The sequence below is a fragment of the Camelus dromedarius genome, chromosome 11, assembly GCF_036321535.1.
Source record: "Camelus dromedarius isolate mCamDro1 chromosome 11, mCamDro1.pat, whole genome shotgun sequence".
NCBI classification, from domain to species: Eukaryota; Metazoa; Chordata; class Mammalia; order Artiodactyla; family Camelidae; genus Camelus; species Camelus dromedarius.
In genome coordinates this window covers 32064672-32080684 of record NC_087446.1, presented here as the reverse complement: position 1 = coordinate 32080684, position 16013 = coordinate 32064672, and the positions used below count along the sequence as shown (strand labels likewise).

General features: G+C 36.1%; 1 protein-coding gene across 1 annotated transcript in view; it reads right to left on the bottom strand.

The window, feature by feature from the left end:
• The window catches only part of CFAP54 (cilia and flagella associated protein 54), a 242503-nt gene that overhangs the window by 185427 nt on the left and 41063 nt on the right, over nucleotides 1-16013 (bottom strand). Inside the window, exons 15-19 of the mRNA XM_031462988.2 lie at nucleotides 15617-15693; nucleotides 9892-10020; nucleotides 9401-9527; nucleotides 6227-6313; nucleotides 5363-5484 (exon numbers count right to left, since the gene is read on the bottom strand). Of these exons, the coding sequence (XP_031318848.2) occupies nucleotides 5363-5484; nucleotides 6227-6313; nucleotides 9401-9527; nucleotides 9892-10020; nucleotides 15617-15693 (542 nt within the window). The remainder of the gene's footprint in view (nucleotides 1-5362; nucleotides 5485-6226; nucleotides 6314-9400; nucleotides 9528-9891; nucleotides 10021-15616; nucleotides 15694-16013) is intronic.

Here is a 16013-nt window from a genome sequence, read left to right as displayed (position 1 = left end):
ATCAAGAATAAAAAAGTTCCCATGAAACCAGCTCTATTCAATTGTTTAAGAGAAAGTGTTATCAACACAGACGACACTGTAGCCTATCTATCCCATGTCCATCATGTTGCCTAGTATGTCCAACAAAACATGTTTTACTGCTGTAAAACAACAGTACTGAAGTCTAAAGTACTATTACCTGCTTGTAAATCTTTCTGCCTATAGTTTCCATTAGAGAAAGTGTGACCTGCATCTTTTCATAAGTTACTCAATGCTTATGGTGACAGATTGACATTAAATACATCTGAAAACAGCTTAGCATCCACAGTGCAGCAAAACACTTATGGAAAGACATAATGCAGTCTTCAAAAGCATGATTAAGACACACCTGAACAGCTATCCTAAGACTGGAATGATAAAGTGCCATATTTATTTCTTGTCTAGTACATCTCTCAAGGTATAGTCAGGGTTCTCAACAACTTTATGTACATTTCAGAAAAAGATGAAAAGTAGGTTAAGTCATATCCAAGAATCCTGGCAAAGAATATTACCAAGAATAAAATATATAATTTATAAGCTCTAAGAGAAAAGAAAGAAATGTGTAGCTTGATAGAGAAAAATATAGCTAAAGCACCAAAAAATCATTCTTCTATGACAAAACAGAATATTCCAGAGTGCTCAGAGTAGAAGATAAAATAGTAGCAATAATAATATCAACGGTTAACATTTACTGACTGCTTATTCTGTGCCAAATGCTGAGCATTTTATATGCGTCATTTCATTGAATCTTCCCAAGAACACTCATTTCACAGATGAAGAAATTAAAACTTAATAAAACCTACATAACTTGACCTTGGTCATAGAGCTAGTCAGTGGCAGAACCAAAACTCTAATCCAAGGCCCTTATACTCCTAACCACTATGATATCTTGTCTTAATATAAACGAAGTTAAAAAGAAGAGTGGAAAGGCAACCTAGATGTAGTTTTCATGCAATAACCTCAAAATATTTAAAAGAAAAAATCTTCAAATGTAAATGTGCTAATATCTTCTGTCAGTAGTTTGAAGACTGGGGTTCAAAACATGACCTCATAAGAGAGGGATTAGAATCAGAAAGGGTTTTACTCTTTGTGAGGAAGACTTCAGCTTGAAGCAATTTTAAAAAGCTGAGACGATCTCTGGGGGAAAAAAAAGACTTACGTATATTTTTCCCCCAAAAAAGCAAACAGAATTTATTTGACTAAAATGCTGTAAAATTGGAAAAATAAGTCCACCTGGTAATCCAATTAATGCTGCCATAGTTAATGAGAGTGGTATTTAGGGGCCATCAAGATGTCAATTCAGGAAATATTACAGCCGGGAGTTAGAACTTCTGGTGGCCTGGGCCTCTTCATTAGTTCTGGTTCCAAATTAGGACCATAAAATTAGATTCTGTGTTGATTATTTAAAAAAAATAATATGCTAATCCATAATGCTCCTTTGCTTAGAGCTGAAGCACTATCACACTATGACTAGATTCTGGAACTGCTAAAATCATGTCAATTATCAATTTAAGTTTCACCAAACAGTACCAGTAGAACACTAGATGCATCAGTTAGGATACTTTGCAACAGAAGCAACAGGAAAACCAGGCTTGGACCACAGCAAGTCCAGAGGGGCAGAAGGTTCTACAGAACATGACTAAAATAGTCCAATCAGGACACAGGCTTTGGAATGAATGAATGCCAACTAGTTTTTTTCTTTTTATCACTCTGCTCAAGAATCAGATTCCAAGGAGGGAGCAACTAATTGGTCTAGCTTGCATCACTAGTCTTCCTCTTGGCTAGCAGGAAGAAAACCCCTGAAAAGTCCCACCTGATTACATCTAGTGGGGAAGAAGAAATTCCTCAAAAGGTGATGCTGAGGAAGAGGGAATGGATGCTGGACAGAAAACAACAGTACACAGCCCTGTCCTTGTAACCCTTAGCCCTTGGATTGAGTATTCCTGCCTCTTCCCAATGAGAAACTGCTCTGCAAAGATGCTGAATGCTGGGCTGGTAGACTATGAAGTGGACCAAGAGCAATGACCATAAGCCATATGATGGTTGCTCCATTTGATCAGGAGCAGATGATCAAGGACATCTCTGACTGGTTCTAGGTACAATCCATTAAAATAAATCAGAGGTATAATGTGTTAAAAGTCAATATGGACTTCCAGAAGTCAAATAATCAAGACAAGAAAATGAGAAAAACAAATCCCCATAACCAAGAAGAAAGCCAGCCATCTCACTTAGAAGGCTAACTGGTTCTTATCAAAGGTTTGTCCCTCATCCGTGGCAACAAGCCGGTCCACCTTTAACTGAGTTAGAGTAAAACAGACACCTGATGAGGTTATCCTTCACCACAAGGTCAGGAAAACTTTTGAAAAACTAAAACAGGGTTTGAATTATTTAAGAGTCCTGAAAAGACCCAGGCTTTTCAAATCTTTTTTATGGTATCAGGTGACACATCAGATACTGATTTGGGGATAATTTTATTACAAGATCATGATAATGTAAAACATTCTGTAATATAGCCCAATAGAAAATGATTGCCAAGGGAAAGAAATTTATTTGTCTTCTTTAAGGGAAGAAAGTTTGGCAATTATTTGAGCCATAACATCGTTGTTTATGAGAGTACCCTGAGGACTGATCATTAAGCTTTAACACTAGGATAAAAAACTGCCACTCAGGAGCAGTGGTGGCTATAGAAGATTTCAGGACTTCTAAATAAATATTCAACATTTCCTAGCTGGCAAAAATCCTTATGAAGGGTCCCTCGTAAAATGTAGAGCCTCTAAATGCCTCTCATGAGTCTAAGAGGATATTATAACTTTTCTTAGGTTAAAACAGTTTCACTTAAGGAACAGAAGGAAAGGATACATGAGAAGAAGAACAGGAAAACTTCAGACTCCCCACATCTCTGGTGTGTTTCCAGTCACAGTGGTAGGACGATAGAGATGTAGCAGGGGACTGGGTATATTATGATACTACAGAGACAAGATTGGCTCATAATAAAACAAAAGGGAAAATCCCAGAGGCTTGTGTCTCTCCAGGCTCTGGGAGGCCATAAGATGAATCCTGAGAGAAACAGTTCTAAAAGAAAGAAAAGTTTTATTTGCCATAGAAGGACTGAAGTGCCAATGTCCTCCAAGCACCAGGCAGTCGGGAGTGGCCACTGAAGCATCTGCTGAGAAAATGGATCTGAATACAACCCAGAAGTCTTTCATCAAAGATCAGACACCACCTGCCTTTGTCAGCTGAGATTATCTAACACCATCATCAAATTCCTCCATTCAAATGCTCTAATTCAAATGCAATGAGGCTCTTCCCAAACACTGCCAGGACAGACTTCCCCACTTTGAACTTTGATAGCATCTATCCATCCAAAGTCCTTAGACTTCTTATGAACCAGATTCTACTTCCTCTCTAGTCTCACCTCATGCCATCCTCTCCGGACACCACCCTCGACCCTTTGCCATTGCATTTAAGCATCTGTCACACCAAATGACCTCTAGGACTATAAGCACTCTGTGACCTTTCTAGCCTCAGGACCTTTGCACATGTTATTCTCTCTGCCTGGAATGTACTTTCCACCTTTGTCTTTCTCTAGTTACTCCTGCCTGTCTTTCAGTATTCAGCTTCATGTCACCATTTCTGGATGGTTCCTCAAACATTCCCCACTGTTGGTTTAGGTACTCCCTTGATGGATTCCCCTGGCACCCTTGTGATTAAAGCCCTTATGACACTGACTCATAATCACCTACTCTCTATGTTCCTATAGACTGGATTTATCTTGAAGGCAGAGACCACAAAGAGAAAGCAATCCAGCAATACTTATTGAATAAATAAAGGATTTGTGTTCATTTGTTTTTATCCCTTGTATTCAGTGTAATACCAGGCACACAGTCAACCTGCAATAAATATTTGCTGAATGGATCACAGGCACTCAAAAACATCTGTTGGATGTATGAAGTGATGAACTTATGAACAGGAAGTGCTACACATCAGAATCTTAAATTCTAATACTCTACTCTCTGACTTCAAACACCTATCCTTTTAGCTCTCAGATTCTGGTTTTCTGGTCCCTGACCTCATAGAGATGCCCAATCTCTTGACATCTCACAGTCACCAAGTCTTTAAAAGCCTGGATGGTGTCACTTCCTTCCCTACTCAACCTTCACCCATTTTCCATTATGAACTTTAAACCTACACTTTCATTTTTTTAAATCTAGCCTGGTATAAATCTCTATTATCACAAATATTCTGTTGTCACAGCTATTAAGAATACCACACCAGGATAGTATCATACCACCATGCAGATGGGGCCTCCTAAAAATCCATGGTCTTCAGCTACCTCAGGATGCTGGCCAGTCCTTTAACCTACAGTCAGCTCCCTCATCCATCACTCTCTCCACTCTCCAGTCACCTTCTCTCTTCTCAGTCGGACTATATGACCTTACTCTTCATTGTGGGCAGATTTCCTTGCTTCCTTCTTTATCAGATGATTGAGACAAGAAGGCATCAACTCAGCTCTCTGTCTCCACACTGACATACTTCAGTCTACCTCTGCCTGCTCCTCCTTCACTTCTCCATCAGGGGATGAGGTGTCTGCTCTACAGCCTGAGTGCCACTGAACATGAATTGCTTTCTGTGTGCGTTCAGTCTCATCCCCTCTCCTCTTCTATTAACCACTCCACTCTATGTCAAACTCTTCTTAAGCTCTGCATCCTCCCCCTAGCTCTGACCTACTCTTTTCTTTCCCTTATCAGTCAAGCTACTTGTATTCTCTGCTTCATCATGTGCCATTCATTCAGCCAACACAATCAAACTTATGTGACAGATGGGGCAAAAATAAAAAAGATCCCACAACTTGAAATGTGACCCCCCCCTCGGGAATTTAAGCTCTAAAATCAACACATAATGAATCAGTAAGAAGACAGAACAATTTCCAGCCCAGAGAGAGACAAGAGCAACAAGGCAACTGGTCCATAAATTAGTACTATCCACCTGGGAGAAGGTACCTTAGCTAACCGACTTTAAGGATTTTAGTTTCACAGTAAAGAATGCATTATACTGGCACTGTGTCCCATTCTACAATTTACCTCATTTTGAATCCTTCTGATTTTATTCCACTTCCCCTGCAGAGAGAGAATCTCTCATTTCAGGAGAGTTCAGGACTGGAGATACAGATTAGTTTCCCTATTTAGAACTGTTTCACTTCACAAAGAGAAGACTAGACATGGCGAATCTGAAATTCTAATCTAATGTTAAGGGTAACACGTTATTTTTTGCAAAGGGAAACAAACCATCCATTTTTAACAGGGACTGCATATTAGGACTAAAAGAAGGAAAGCTGTATCGTTACCGTCAAGAAGTTATGTGAAGATGTACAGGCTGCATCCTTCTCAAACGTTAGAAGAGCTTTTTGCATCAAGTAAATTGCTTTGGATAGTTTATTCTTCCTTATTTTATTCATTACACTTAACTCTGTAAAAGCAAACAAGCATTTTACCAAAAAGGCAACATAGAAACTACCTTTAAAAAAATGTGGAGAGACAGTTTATTGCTTTGGGTAGTACAACCATTTTGATAATGTTGATTCTTCCAATCCAAGAGTACAAGATATCTTTCTATTTCTTTGTATCATCTTCAATTTTCTTCATCAATGTTTTACAGTTTTCAGAGTATAGGTAATCTCCTTGGCTAAGTTTATTTCTAGGTATTTTGTTCTTTTTGATGCAATGGAAATGTTTATGTCAGTTATACAATTCTGATTTTTGAAGTGGAAAAAAAGTGAATGAAGGGCTGCAAATGGCAAAATATCCTTCTTTCTTATGGGTGAGTTGTGTTCCATTACATATATATGCTGCATCTTATTTATCCATTCATCTATTGATGTGCATTTAGGATGCTTCCATATCTTGGCAATTATAAACAGTGTTGCTGTTAACGGCAGGGTATATGTATCTTTTTGAATTAATTCTTATTTTATGGTTGGCTTTATTCCTTTGATAACTATGTAAGTTTAAAAAGCTAAAGCTCTAAATGTTCCTAGAAACAATGAACAGTATGTATGTGTAAATTAAAAAAAAATACGTGCAGTATATTGTGTATATGTATTTACATGAGATTTACTGTATATGTACAGTCAAACTGTAACAATCTGACCTAATAAAACTGAAAAATGGGAAAAAAATGTGGAAAGACCGTTTATCCAAATTCTAATTACCTGTAAAACAATCAGGGCTTCCAGATTTTTTCAGCTTTTCTGGACCTCTGGTAGATATGTTTTTGCTAACAGTTGGAGTCTGCAAAACTGAAAAAGGAGAAGAATAAGAAGAGGAAGAACAGGAAGAAAAAGATTGCCATTACAATTAGGTTTGTGTCCAGGAAAGGAAATATTTTCTAAACACTAAAGAGCACTGTTTGTAAAAAAAACAAAAAAACAAGAAACTGCTTCCTCTATCATACATCTTTTTTCATCAATAGATAAAAATTCAAACAAATGTATTATAATGCAGTTTTACTGTCAGATTTTCTTTTATTGCCCCAGTATACCTGTGGACATCAAGAATTTTCAAAGTATAGAAACATTTGATTTTCTACTTCATCTTAAATAAAATCATTTTGAAGGTTGATAAATGGGTTCCAACTAACTTTTGTTCATTTTCTCTTCTCATAAATTTTTTTAAATTGCTTCATCCATAATCCCTACAAGAGCTCTGGGTACCACCTGAAGACCTTCATTCTCCTCTACCTGTGGCTGATAAAGTCAGAGGCTCTCTCAAGATTTTTACCTAACACACAACTCATTGCCAGTTGATTGTGGGCAGTGAGAGATTCTGGTGTGCAAACTGGACTGACCATCACTGTGGTCCAGGAAAGAAGTAAGAGGATGAGGAAGAAGAGGATGAAGGTATGCTGATCCAGTGAGATGGAGAATATTATACTGATTCTTCATTTTCCAGGTCTGGTTCTCAAGAGACCTGGCAATATTTTGTTTCTGTCCTTAAAATTATGTGAGGTACCTATAGTAACCTTACAATAAACCCCTTTTATTAAGGTTTATTTGTGCTAATGCGCATGAGTCACCATGGGATGATGACTGAATGATGAAAAGATGCCAATAGACACATTAAAGGATATAAGGTTTCTGTAATGGCAAAGGATAATGAAATTTATCTGCATGGAGATAGCAGCACAAAGCAGAAAATAATGCATCATTCTCTCAGTACTTAGGGTATTGTAAATGCTAATTAAGTGATAACTCTCGTGATTATAATCATCAGAGATAAGAAGAATGAGACTGCAAGAAAACTCTGAATGCCCAATACAGGAGTCATATTGAATGCCATAGTCATCAACAGGTAACCACTGTAAAGTTCTTGAACAAGAATGACAAAAGCAGGATTTAGGCAACATCAGTCAGACAGCAGCCTGTAAGGGTGAAGAATGAAGAATGACAGGAGGAAAAAAGTGATCATCTGTACTAGGGTGGCAGTTCAACAAAGCAGAGAAAAACATCAAGCAGCCCCAGATATTGAGAAGGAATAATAACTAATTCCATAAATCTGAGCTCAAGTCTACCATCAATATTTTAAGTGGTCTCTGATAAAAACTCAGAGGATCATTTGGCTTTCAAAGACTTATGGATGACAATTAGATAATGAACTATTTAGTACCTTTAAAAGTGAACAGATCCTACTTCTTCAAAAAGAAAATAATACAGCTACAAAGTGAGAATTATGGGCTGTTTTTTTTTTAAGAAAACCTGACACATAAATGCCATTCACATTTTGAAATACATTTCTGATCCAAATCTCTTCAAACTAAAGAATGGTCAAGGTTATTATCCTAAATAACCTCATTTATCTATTAGAAAAACTTTATAAAGTTTTTTAATTTATATAACATAGATAAATTTTAATTATTTGCTTCCCTCCAATTGTTTCCTTTGAGAAATGTTTTTTAACAGTGTAAATCTTTAAAATAAGATTTATGAGATGAGTAAGTTCTGGGGATCTAATGTACAGCATGGATCATAGTTAATAATACTGTAGTATATACTTGTTAGTTGCTAAGCGACTAAATCTTAAATGTTCTCACCACAAAAAAGAAATGGTCCTGATGGAACCTGATGGAGGTATTAGGTAACACTGTGACAGTAATCCTTTTGCAATATATTAGTGTATCAAATCTATACGCTGTACACCTTAAACTTACACAATGTTATATGTCAATTATATTTTTAAAAAGCTGCACAGAAAATGTTTGCACTCAAAAAATTACTTAATTAACCAGCATGTGATTAAATATATTTAGCTGTATAAATGATCTGACATCTGAATGTGTTCGAGGTCAGAAGTCATGTTAGGCTAGAACATTCGGTTACATTTTATAGTTACTCAGTAGTTTAAAACGGGGAAGTGGTAGTTAAATGAATACTGACTATACAGTCACGCCAGGAGTAACTTGGTTTTATCAAAACTTAACCTCAAACTGAAGAGTTTTTAGATCTATTGTTTCAAGTCTTAAACTTGAGTAACTGTTACCTCTATGCACACTAGTATTACTACTGGTATCAGTTGTTTTTTTTTTTTTTAACGTTTTGACCTCTTTACCTAGTAATGAGGTAAAAACAACTTAGATCCAAGTCACCTGTTCTCTGACACTACTGTCAGAGAGATCTTTCAAAGTTTTTCAGTAGCTTCCAGGATAAAACATAAACCCCTTAGCCCTTCAAGATCTGTGATCCACCTCTCTAGGCTTATCAGTGTCAATCCCCAACGTGTGCTCTTTACTGCAGCTGTTAAGAGGATTCCAGCCATTCTTCAACTTCACTGTATGATTTTTGGCTTCGACCTAGCTAAGGACTACTTTCTCCATCCAAAATGTCTGTCTCCTTTTCAATCTTCTTCATAAAGATATTTTCTATCTTTCTGGTCAACAATCACCTCTTCTCAAAAGCCACCCCTGACTTTCTTTTCTGTTACAGATTCTTCTCTTCTTCTGTGTACCCACAGCAAACACTCTGAGCCCACTTCTGCATTTATTGACCTCGGCTGTTAGAGCTGGCTTACTTATCTAGGAAGCTCAAAATTAGAGGCAAGGCTATATGTTTCCTAGATCTTGGTAGCCACTCCATAAATATTTGCTTAACTGAATCAACAAAATATCAATAATTTACTACAACTCAAACAATTAAATTTTTTAGATACTTACTGATTTGCTATACAAGGTATAAAGAAATAATGAAAGACATCTATTCATATTAAGAAGTTAAAAAAATTTATCTGGAAAACATCCAGTCAATAAGAACATCATTTACCAATTAAATTGATTCTGTATTTGAATTTGTCTTAAAATTAATTTAGAACAAGTTATTTGCTTTGAGGACTATTACCTTGCAAGTGGTCAAGAAGCACGACAGCTATTCGGTGTTGGGCTTGAATTAGTTCAAGATGCAAATCCATTATGAAACTGTTTGGTGTGACTGGTTTGCAGATGTCTCCATCTGTATAGTGGGTGTGCTTCAGTAGAATTGAAGTAAAAATTTAAAAAGAATATAGTTATCAAAACATACTAAAAATAGCTCTATCCTATTATCACTCAGGTTATCATTTTACTCTTAGCCATTCTGTTCTGCTCACTTCTTAACTCTGCAATCTGGCTTACACACTAATAAATCTGCTTTTCAAAATTCACCAATGTTCTCTTCAATGACACTTTCAAAGACTCCTCACCCTCTGTGATTTCTCCTGAAAAGGGGGAATATATTTCTGGCCTATGAGAGGGAAGATATCACAAATCGTGCTTTACTTACCCACCTGCAAGGCCAGCCCTCTTCCTAGTTAAGTAGAATTTAAATCTAATGTCAGAGTTTCTCATTCTCACCATGGTATAGCAATGGTCAATCACTGATGTTCCATTTGGCAAAGCAGCTATCATGCAATTCAAATTTATTCCACCAATCGCTTTGTCAAGAAGTTCATAGGCCAAAAATAACTGTTCCTCAGGTTTTTTCTAAAGTAATTTTTAAAATAAAACAGAAAAATAAGACTTAAGGGCAACTCATATACGACACTTCCAAACTTCTTTTAACAATAATTCAAAACCAAATAACAAAATTTAAATGGCCTATCCAAGATCAACAATGTCATATTTCTTACTATTTTTTATTAAATGTGGAGTAGTATTAATAAAAGTGAAGTAAAAAATACAGTTAATCATTTTTTCAAATATAAATTAAACTTTTCACAAACATGTGTACAACTTCCTTTTAGTTTTCAAAATTCTGATCATATCAAATGTATAGGTAAATTCTAAAAATATAACTCATAATTTGTTGTTTTCTCATACTTTATTTTGAAAGTTAATTTTTTTTTAAATCTCAGAATCTCAGGGCTGAAAGTTTAGACTTAGAGGCTATCAAGCCCAATGGTCTATATTGTGATTTTCAAAAACTAAATGGCTTTTCATTGTACTTCTTCTCACAGACGCAAACACAGAGAATAACACAAAGAGCATCTAGCTTTGTTCAAGCATTCTAAGTTTTCATATTTTCTTCAGAGAAGTTTTAGGAAAAAAAGCAAACACATATATGCCGATCACTGAAACCCCCTGTATAACTGTTCACAATGACACTCCTTTTTCTGCCTCTAGAGGTAGCCACTGTCCTTGAATTTGGTTTTTACCATTCTTTTGCATGTTTTTAAACTTTTACTGCTTGAGCATGTGTCCATTAACAATACGCAACATTGCTTTGCCTATCTTTTATTTCTCTCGTAAAATTCTGTGGTTCACTTTTTTTCACTCAACCAAATGTCGCTGAAACATTCTCCTGCTTTTGTGTGCAACTCAGCGTGTCAGCCAGTTTGGTTAGGAACACAGAGCAACTCTAGGTATTCCAAGCAGAAAGGGATTTAATGCACAGAACTAGAGGTTTCCATCACCACTGGGGGAGCAAAGATCAAGAAAGCTGACAATTTTACTACACGCAAAAGGCTCTGTGAATCTAAGAATCCAGGAGGCAGCTGACAACCTCACGTGTCTACTACACTGAAGCAAGTGAATTGCACGGGCTTGCTCAGCAGGGCTGGTAAATTAACTTCTTCCATCCACCACTGCAGATAAGAGTTCTCTCTTTCCTACTGCATTACAAATGCATTCATGCCAGTGCTGCTTATCAGAAGACTAATCTAGAACCGCATGGAAATGAGATGGTGGGAAACGCAGTTCCAGGGTTTCCCCCTACAGTGCAAAGGTGACTACAGAAGGAAATGGCGATGGTGCCAAGCTGACTCTACCTCGTTCATCTTCAGGGCTACGATGAAATGGTGTTATACCGGGGACTGTCACAATTTACTTATCCACTCTTCCACTGATGGATGTTTAGATTGCTGTTACTAAAAATATATTACACTAGTCTAATACTTCCTTTACAGTTCTTAGTATCTTTTTTTCTGCTTTTCTTTTTCTTTTTTTTTTTTTTTAACATCTGTCTAAGGCCCCTAGGAAACGTTCAACAGAAGAATGACAGGTACCTTTAAGTTGTTACATCAGTATAAAGGGACTGTTTTTAATTTTTACTGCAACAGTCATTAAAGATCTTTGGATGATAACCTTTATGGGATATAGAAGATCTTTTCTATTCCTAATTTGTTAAAAGAGTCTTTTTTTTAAAGACAATTTTTTTCAAATGCTTTTGTTGCATTTCTTTATCAAATGAGGTGGTCATTTTTTCCCCTTTCATCTGCTAATGTGATATACTGTGTAATAGATTTTTCTAGTGTTAAAGTATCTTTGCTTCCCTGGAATATACATAATTTGATTACATGTATATTCAAGATACATATAGGTATGTATCTCCATTCAAGAATCACAGGCTAAGTGAGGTTCCCAAGTATAAATCTGTGTATGCAACTTACACAATGGCAGGTCCAAACTCTAATTCACTAAGAGAGACTTTCTCCCATCCACTTCGCATCTCAGTGCCCAAGCTGAGATACCTCCCTATTTAAATAGGCAGATTTTTTCCTAGTCTATCTTCTCCTAAGATAAGTCTTTTGTAGGTTCTAACTTTATGCGAGAGCCTGAATTCCAAGCCCCATCTTTCTTGTGCCCAAGGCTCATCTCTTGTCCCTGTATGGCTGTTAACCTAAGTTACTTTGTAACTGAGCCCATCGACCTACTGCAGCATCTATTTCTAAATTTACCATTCTGGTTTTCAGTTCCCCTTTCTATTTCGGCCCCTGGGATTTATCTTACTTTCTTGTGAGCTCTGAGGTATGCTTGAGGATATCTGTTCAATTCTGTCCAAACTGTCTAGGTGTTTTGAAGCAAGGGGGTTTTCACATCATTTAGTTTTCCATTTTGCCACAAAGAGAAGTCGCTAAGGATATCTTTTAACTTAAAAAATTTCAAAGACCCTCCCCACACACCCACATTCTGTCATCATCATTATCATCATCACTATCACCATCACCTCTGTCATCACCACAGCTAACATTTAATTAATACATATTCCAGGTACTGGGCTAAATGCTTCATATGGGTTAATTTTTTAATTACTATAATCCAATGAGGTAGATTCTTATTAATTATTATAATTTTATAATCCATTTGTTTGAAAATAGCCATGTATTCAGTAAAACTTTCAAGGGTTTTAATATAATTGCAAAATATAAAAATATTTTTAATGGTTGCATGTATATATGACAAGATATATAATTTATTCCACCTACAGACTCTACTAGGTGAGCATATGGATTTTGGACTCTCCTTATAATAAATTCTCAGTCTTTTTCCCCACTTCACTTCCCTTCAGACAGATCTGAGACTCTAGGCTGAGATTCAGTGCCCTATGTGAAACATAAGAGAAAAACTGAGTTTTCACCACATGCCAGGTATTGGTTTCCACAACGCTACTGACAGCTCACTTAAACTGTATAACTTAAATAGTACCAGAAGAATTAAGTACTACCATTACAATTTTACAGATGAGGGAGGACACTTACATTCAAACAGATGAATTAATTCATTCAAGATCACACAGTCAATATTAGACTCAGGATTCAACTCTTAAGTCTCCCAACACCAACTGCTATGCCCTCAGACCTTACCAATGAATCACCTCTGCTGCATCTACCATGTGCTCCACTGTAGCTGAGCAGGTTGTGTATCGCGCAATTTTAGGGGGTGCCACTGACACCACTGTCATCATAGACTTCTATGTTTATTTCGACAATTTCTTAGCAGATGGTAATAAATCATCTCAATGACATTTTTCTAATTTAAACACAGGGTGCATTTTTCTAATTTAAACACAGTAGCAATTGTTCATAAATGGCCTTCAATTTCTTGATTGTCACCCTCTAAGAAATCCATTTCATTTAGTGCCTCTAATTGCCAGAAATTTGTTATCCAAGCCAAAATCTAGCCCTGTGTATTTCTACTACTATTCTTAGCCCAGTCTTATGAAGACTCAGAGAATAAGTGCTAGTTCACTAAGCCAGTAATTGTTAAATTCTAGTTTCCTTAAGAATCGACCTGGAGAACTTTTAAGAGGCACATACCTGGAAATACAAACTTTTAAGAACCTCATCCCTGAAATTATGATTCAGTAAGTCTAGAGAGGGAAATGGGAAGCTACATATTTAGCAAGCACTGTAAGTGATCCCTGGAAAAACCACTAACGGACAGCTATTACGCCTCCTCAATCTCTTATGCAGTCCAAACATTCTCTGCCCCCAGTTTAAGATTTCTCAACTGTATCTTTCTTCAGAAGACACAATGCAGTGTAAAGAACTCAAAAACTGCATTCCCTGAAATCTACTGCTAGAAAATGAACATTACATTCAAGGAAGTAAATTTAGAGTGCTCCCCTGGTCCCCCAGTACATTTATATCTTTTGACTGGTACTCAGTTTCTAAGGACTTGCATTTTTTATGTATTAGAGAAATATTTTTATACAATACCCTGAGGACACTTTTTTTAAAAATCAAGAGTCAGCACAGTGGCTAAACGCCTGAACTTTGAAGGAAACACGTAAGTTCAAACCCGCTTACTATGCAATCTTGACCAAGTTGGACATAGCAATGAAAATGATCACCATGGCTTCACAGATCAACTTGAGTAAATCTCACAAACATGATACTGAGGTTAAAAAGTGAGCTGCAGACGAATGCACTCAGTATGACACTATTTATAACCATTTAAAAACAATATTGTATTGCTTAAAAATACACACATATGTAATAACAGTACTAAAACGCCTAGAATTTACAGTCACTGTGTATAGTTCTATACAGTTACTCCCAGGTAGGAGGAAAGGCAGTATAATCAGGAGGGGCTAGTAGAGGAGTTAAGTTTCAACTCTACTAGTAATGTTTCATTTCTTAAAGAGTTATGGGGGAATAAGTCTTCACTATAATATTCTTTATAATTTTATGTCATATATTTCAAATCAATTTTTCAAAGAAAACAGTAATGATGAGGCTTAATGTTTAGCAACAAGAAAAGGGCTGCTGAAATAATGTTAAGAAAAGAACATTAGACCGTTACTATGCTTAAAAAAAGTGAAAAAAGTCTAGGAGAAAATATACAAAATGATAATTTTTAGGTCCATATAGTGAAATTAGACATTTTTAAAATTTTTTATACCTTGAAATGTCCTCTAATGTTAACACAATTTATAATTTAAAATTACAGTTTTTCATTAATCAGGCAAACCAAAATACAGATCACTGGCTTCCTCTGTAAAAATAGTTTTCAACTGTAGTCCATGAACACAAGTGTCCTAAGCAGGCAAAACGGGTTTTATGCTCAAATAATAGAACATATGGTATTCTGTATCTCCTTCTTGGAAAACCACAGTGCTCATGAGAAAATTAATGCCTCTAAGAAGTCTTACAGTAAGGAACCTGCTGTGTTTAATCCAAAATCAGCCAAGGTTACTTGACCCTGGCATCCTTCTCTGAAGTGTAGTACTAGCATCACACAGGACAGAGTTTGCAAAATGCTATTCTAGTTCTTGCCGATGAATAAGTGAATGTTTACCACATATATGAGACAGTTCCCTAGTCTACCATTCAGACCTACAGATCAACACAACCCATGATGTACAGAAATAAGTCAAATACAGTAAGCAAACCATAATCAAAAAGAGGAATGGCCATTTACCCCCCTCGCCCTCTTTCTTCTCTTAAGCTAACACTCACTGAGGACTTGCCACATGCCAGGGACTGTTCCAAGTGCATTTTATGCAGGTAGTAATTCATTTAGTCTGTTAGAGGCAGATATTTAGTCTGTCTGAGTAGGACATCTCTGCTCTGAGTCTATGAATCACAACACATTCAAAATATATACAGTAATATAACTATAAATCTTTTTAAGATACTTTATCTAGCTTTTTTTGGAACTGATTGGATTTTTCTAAAGTAAAAGCAAAAGGTAGAAAAATGTCACTATGGTTCTCAATGTATATAGAAATCATAACTTGTCAGATACTAAATATTCAAAATTATTTCTATAATTAACCATTATACATTTACAAATTTAATATTATTTGAAAATTAAAATTCATATTCTTAACTGTATTTTCTAAAATACTTTGCAATACCTTTAACATTGGAAGAACTTCCACACTCCCCTTTGGAGTCTCAAGCAATTCACTAGTCTCTTTTCTTAAAGGTATATCTGAAAAAAAATAAATAAAAAAGGAAAGAATGGAAGGAAGGGTGGAAGGGAGAAGAGGGAGAGGAGAGGGGGACAGTGGGAAGAGAAGAAGGAAGAGGAAGAGAAAAATAGCAAGAGGGGAAAGACAAAGTGGGAGAGAGGAAGAAACAAAGGAAAAGAAGGACCAGAGAAAACAGAAGGATGAGAGAGGAAAATGGAAATATAACAGTGAATCGTAACTACAAAAAACATGCTAAATTAGTTACCTTTTTAAATATCCACGATTTTAGAAATGATTGAACAATTAGAAGTTGACGAAATATCAAATTATTTATTTCAAA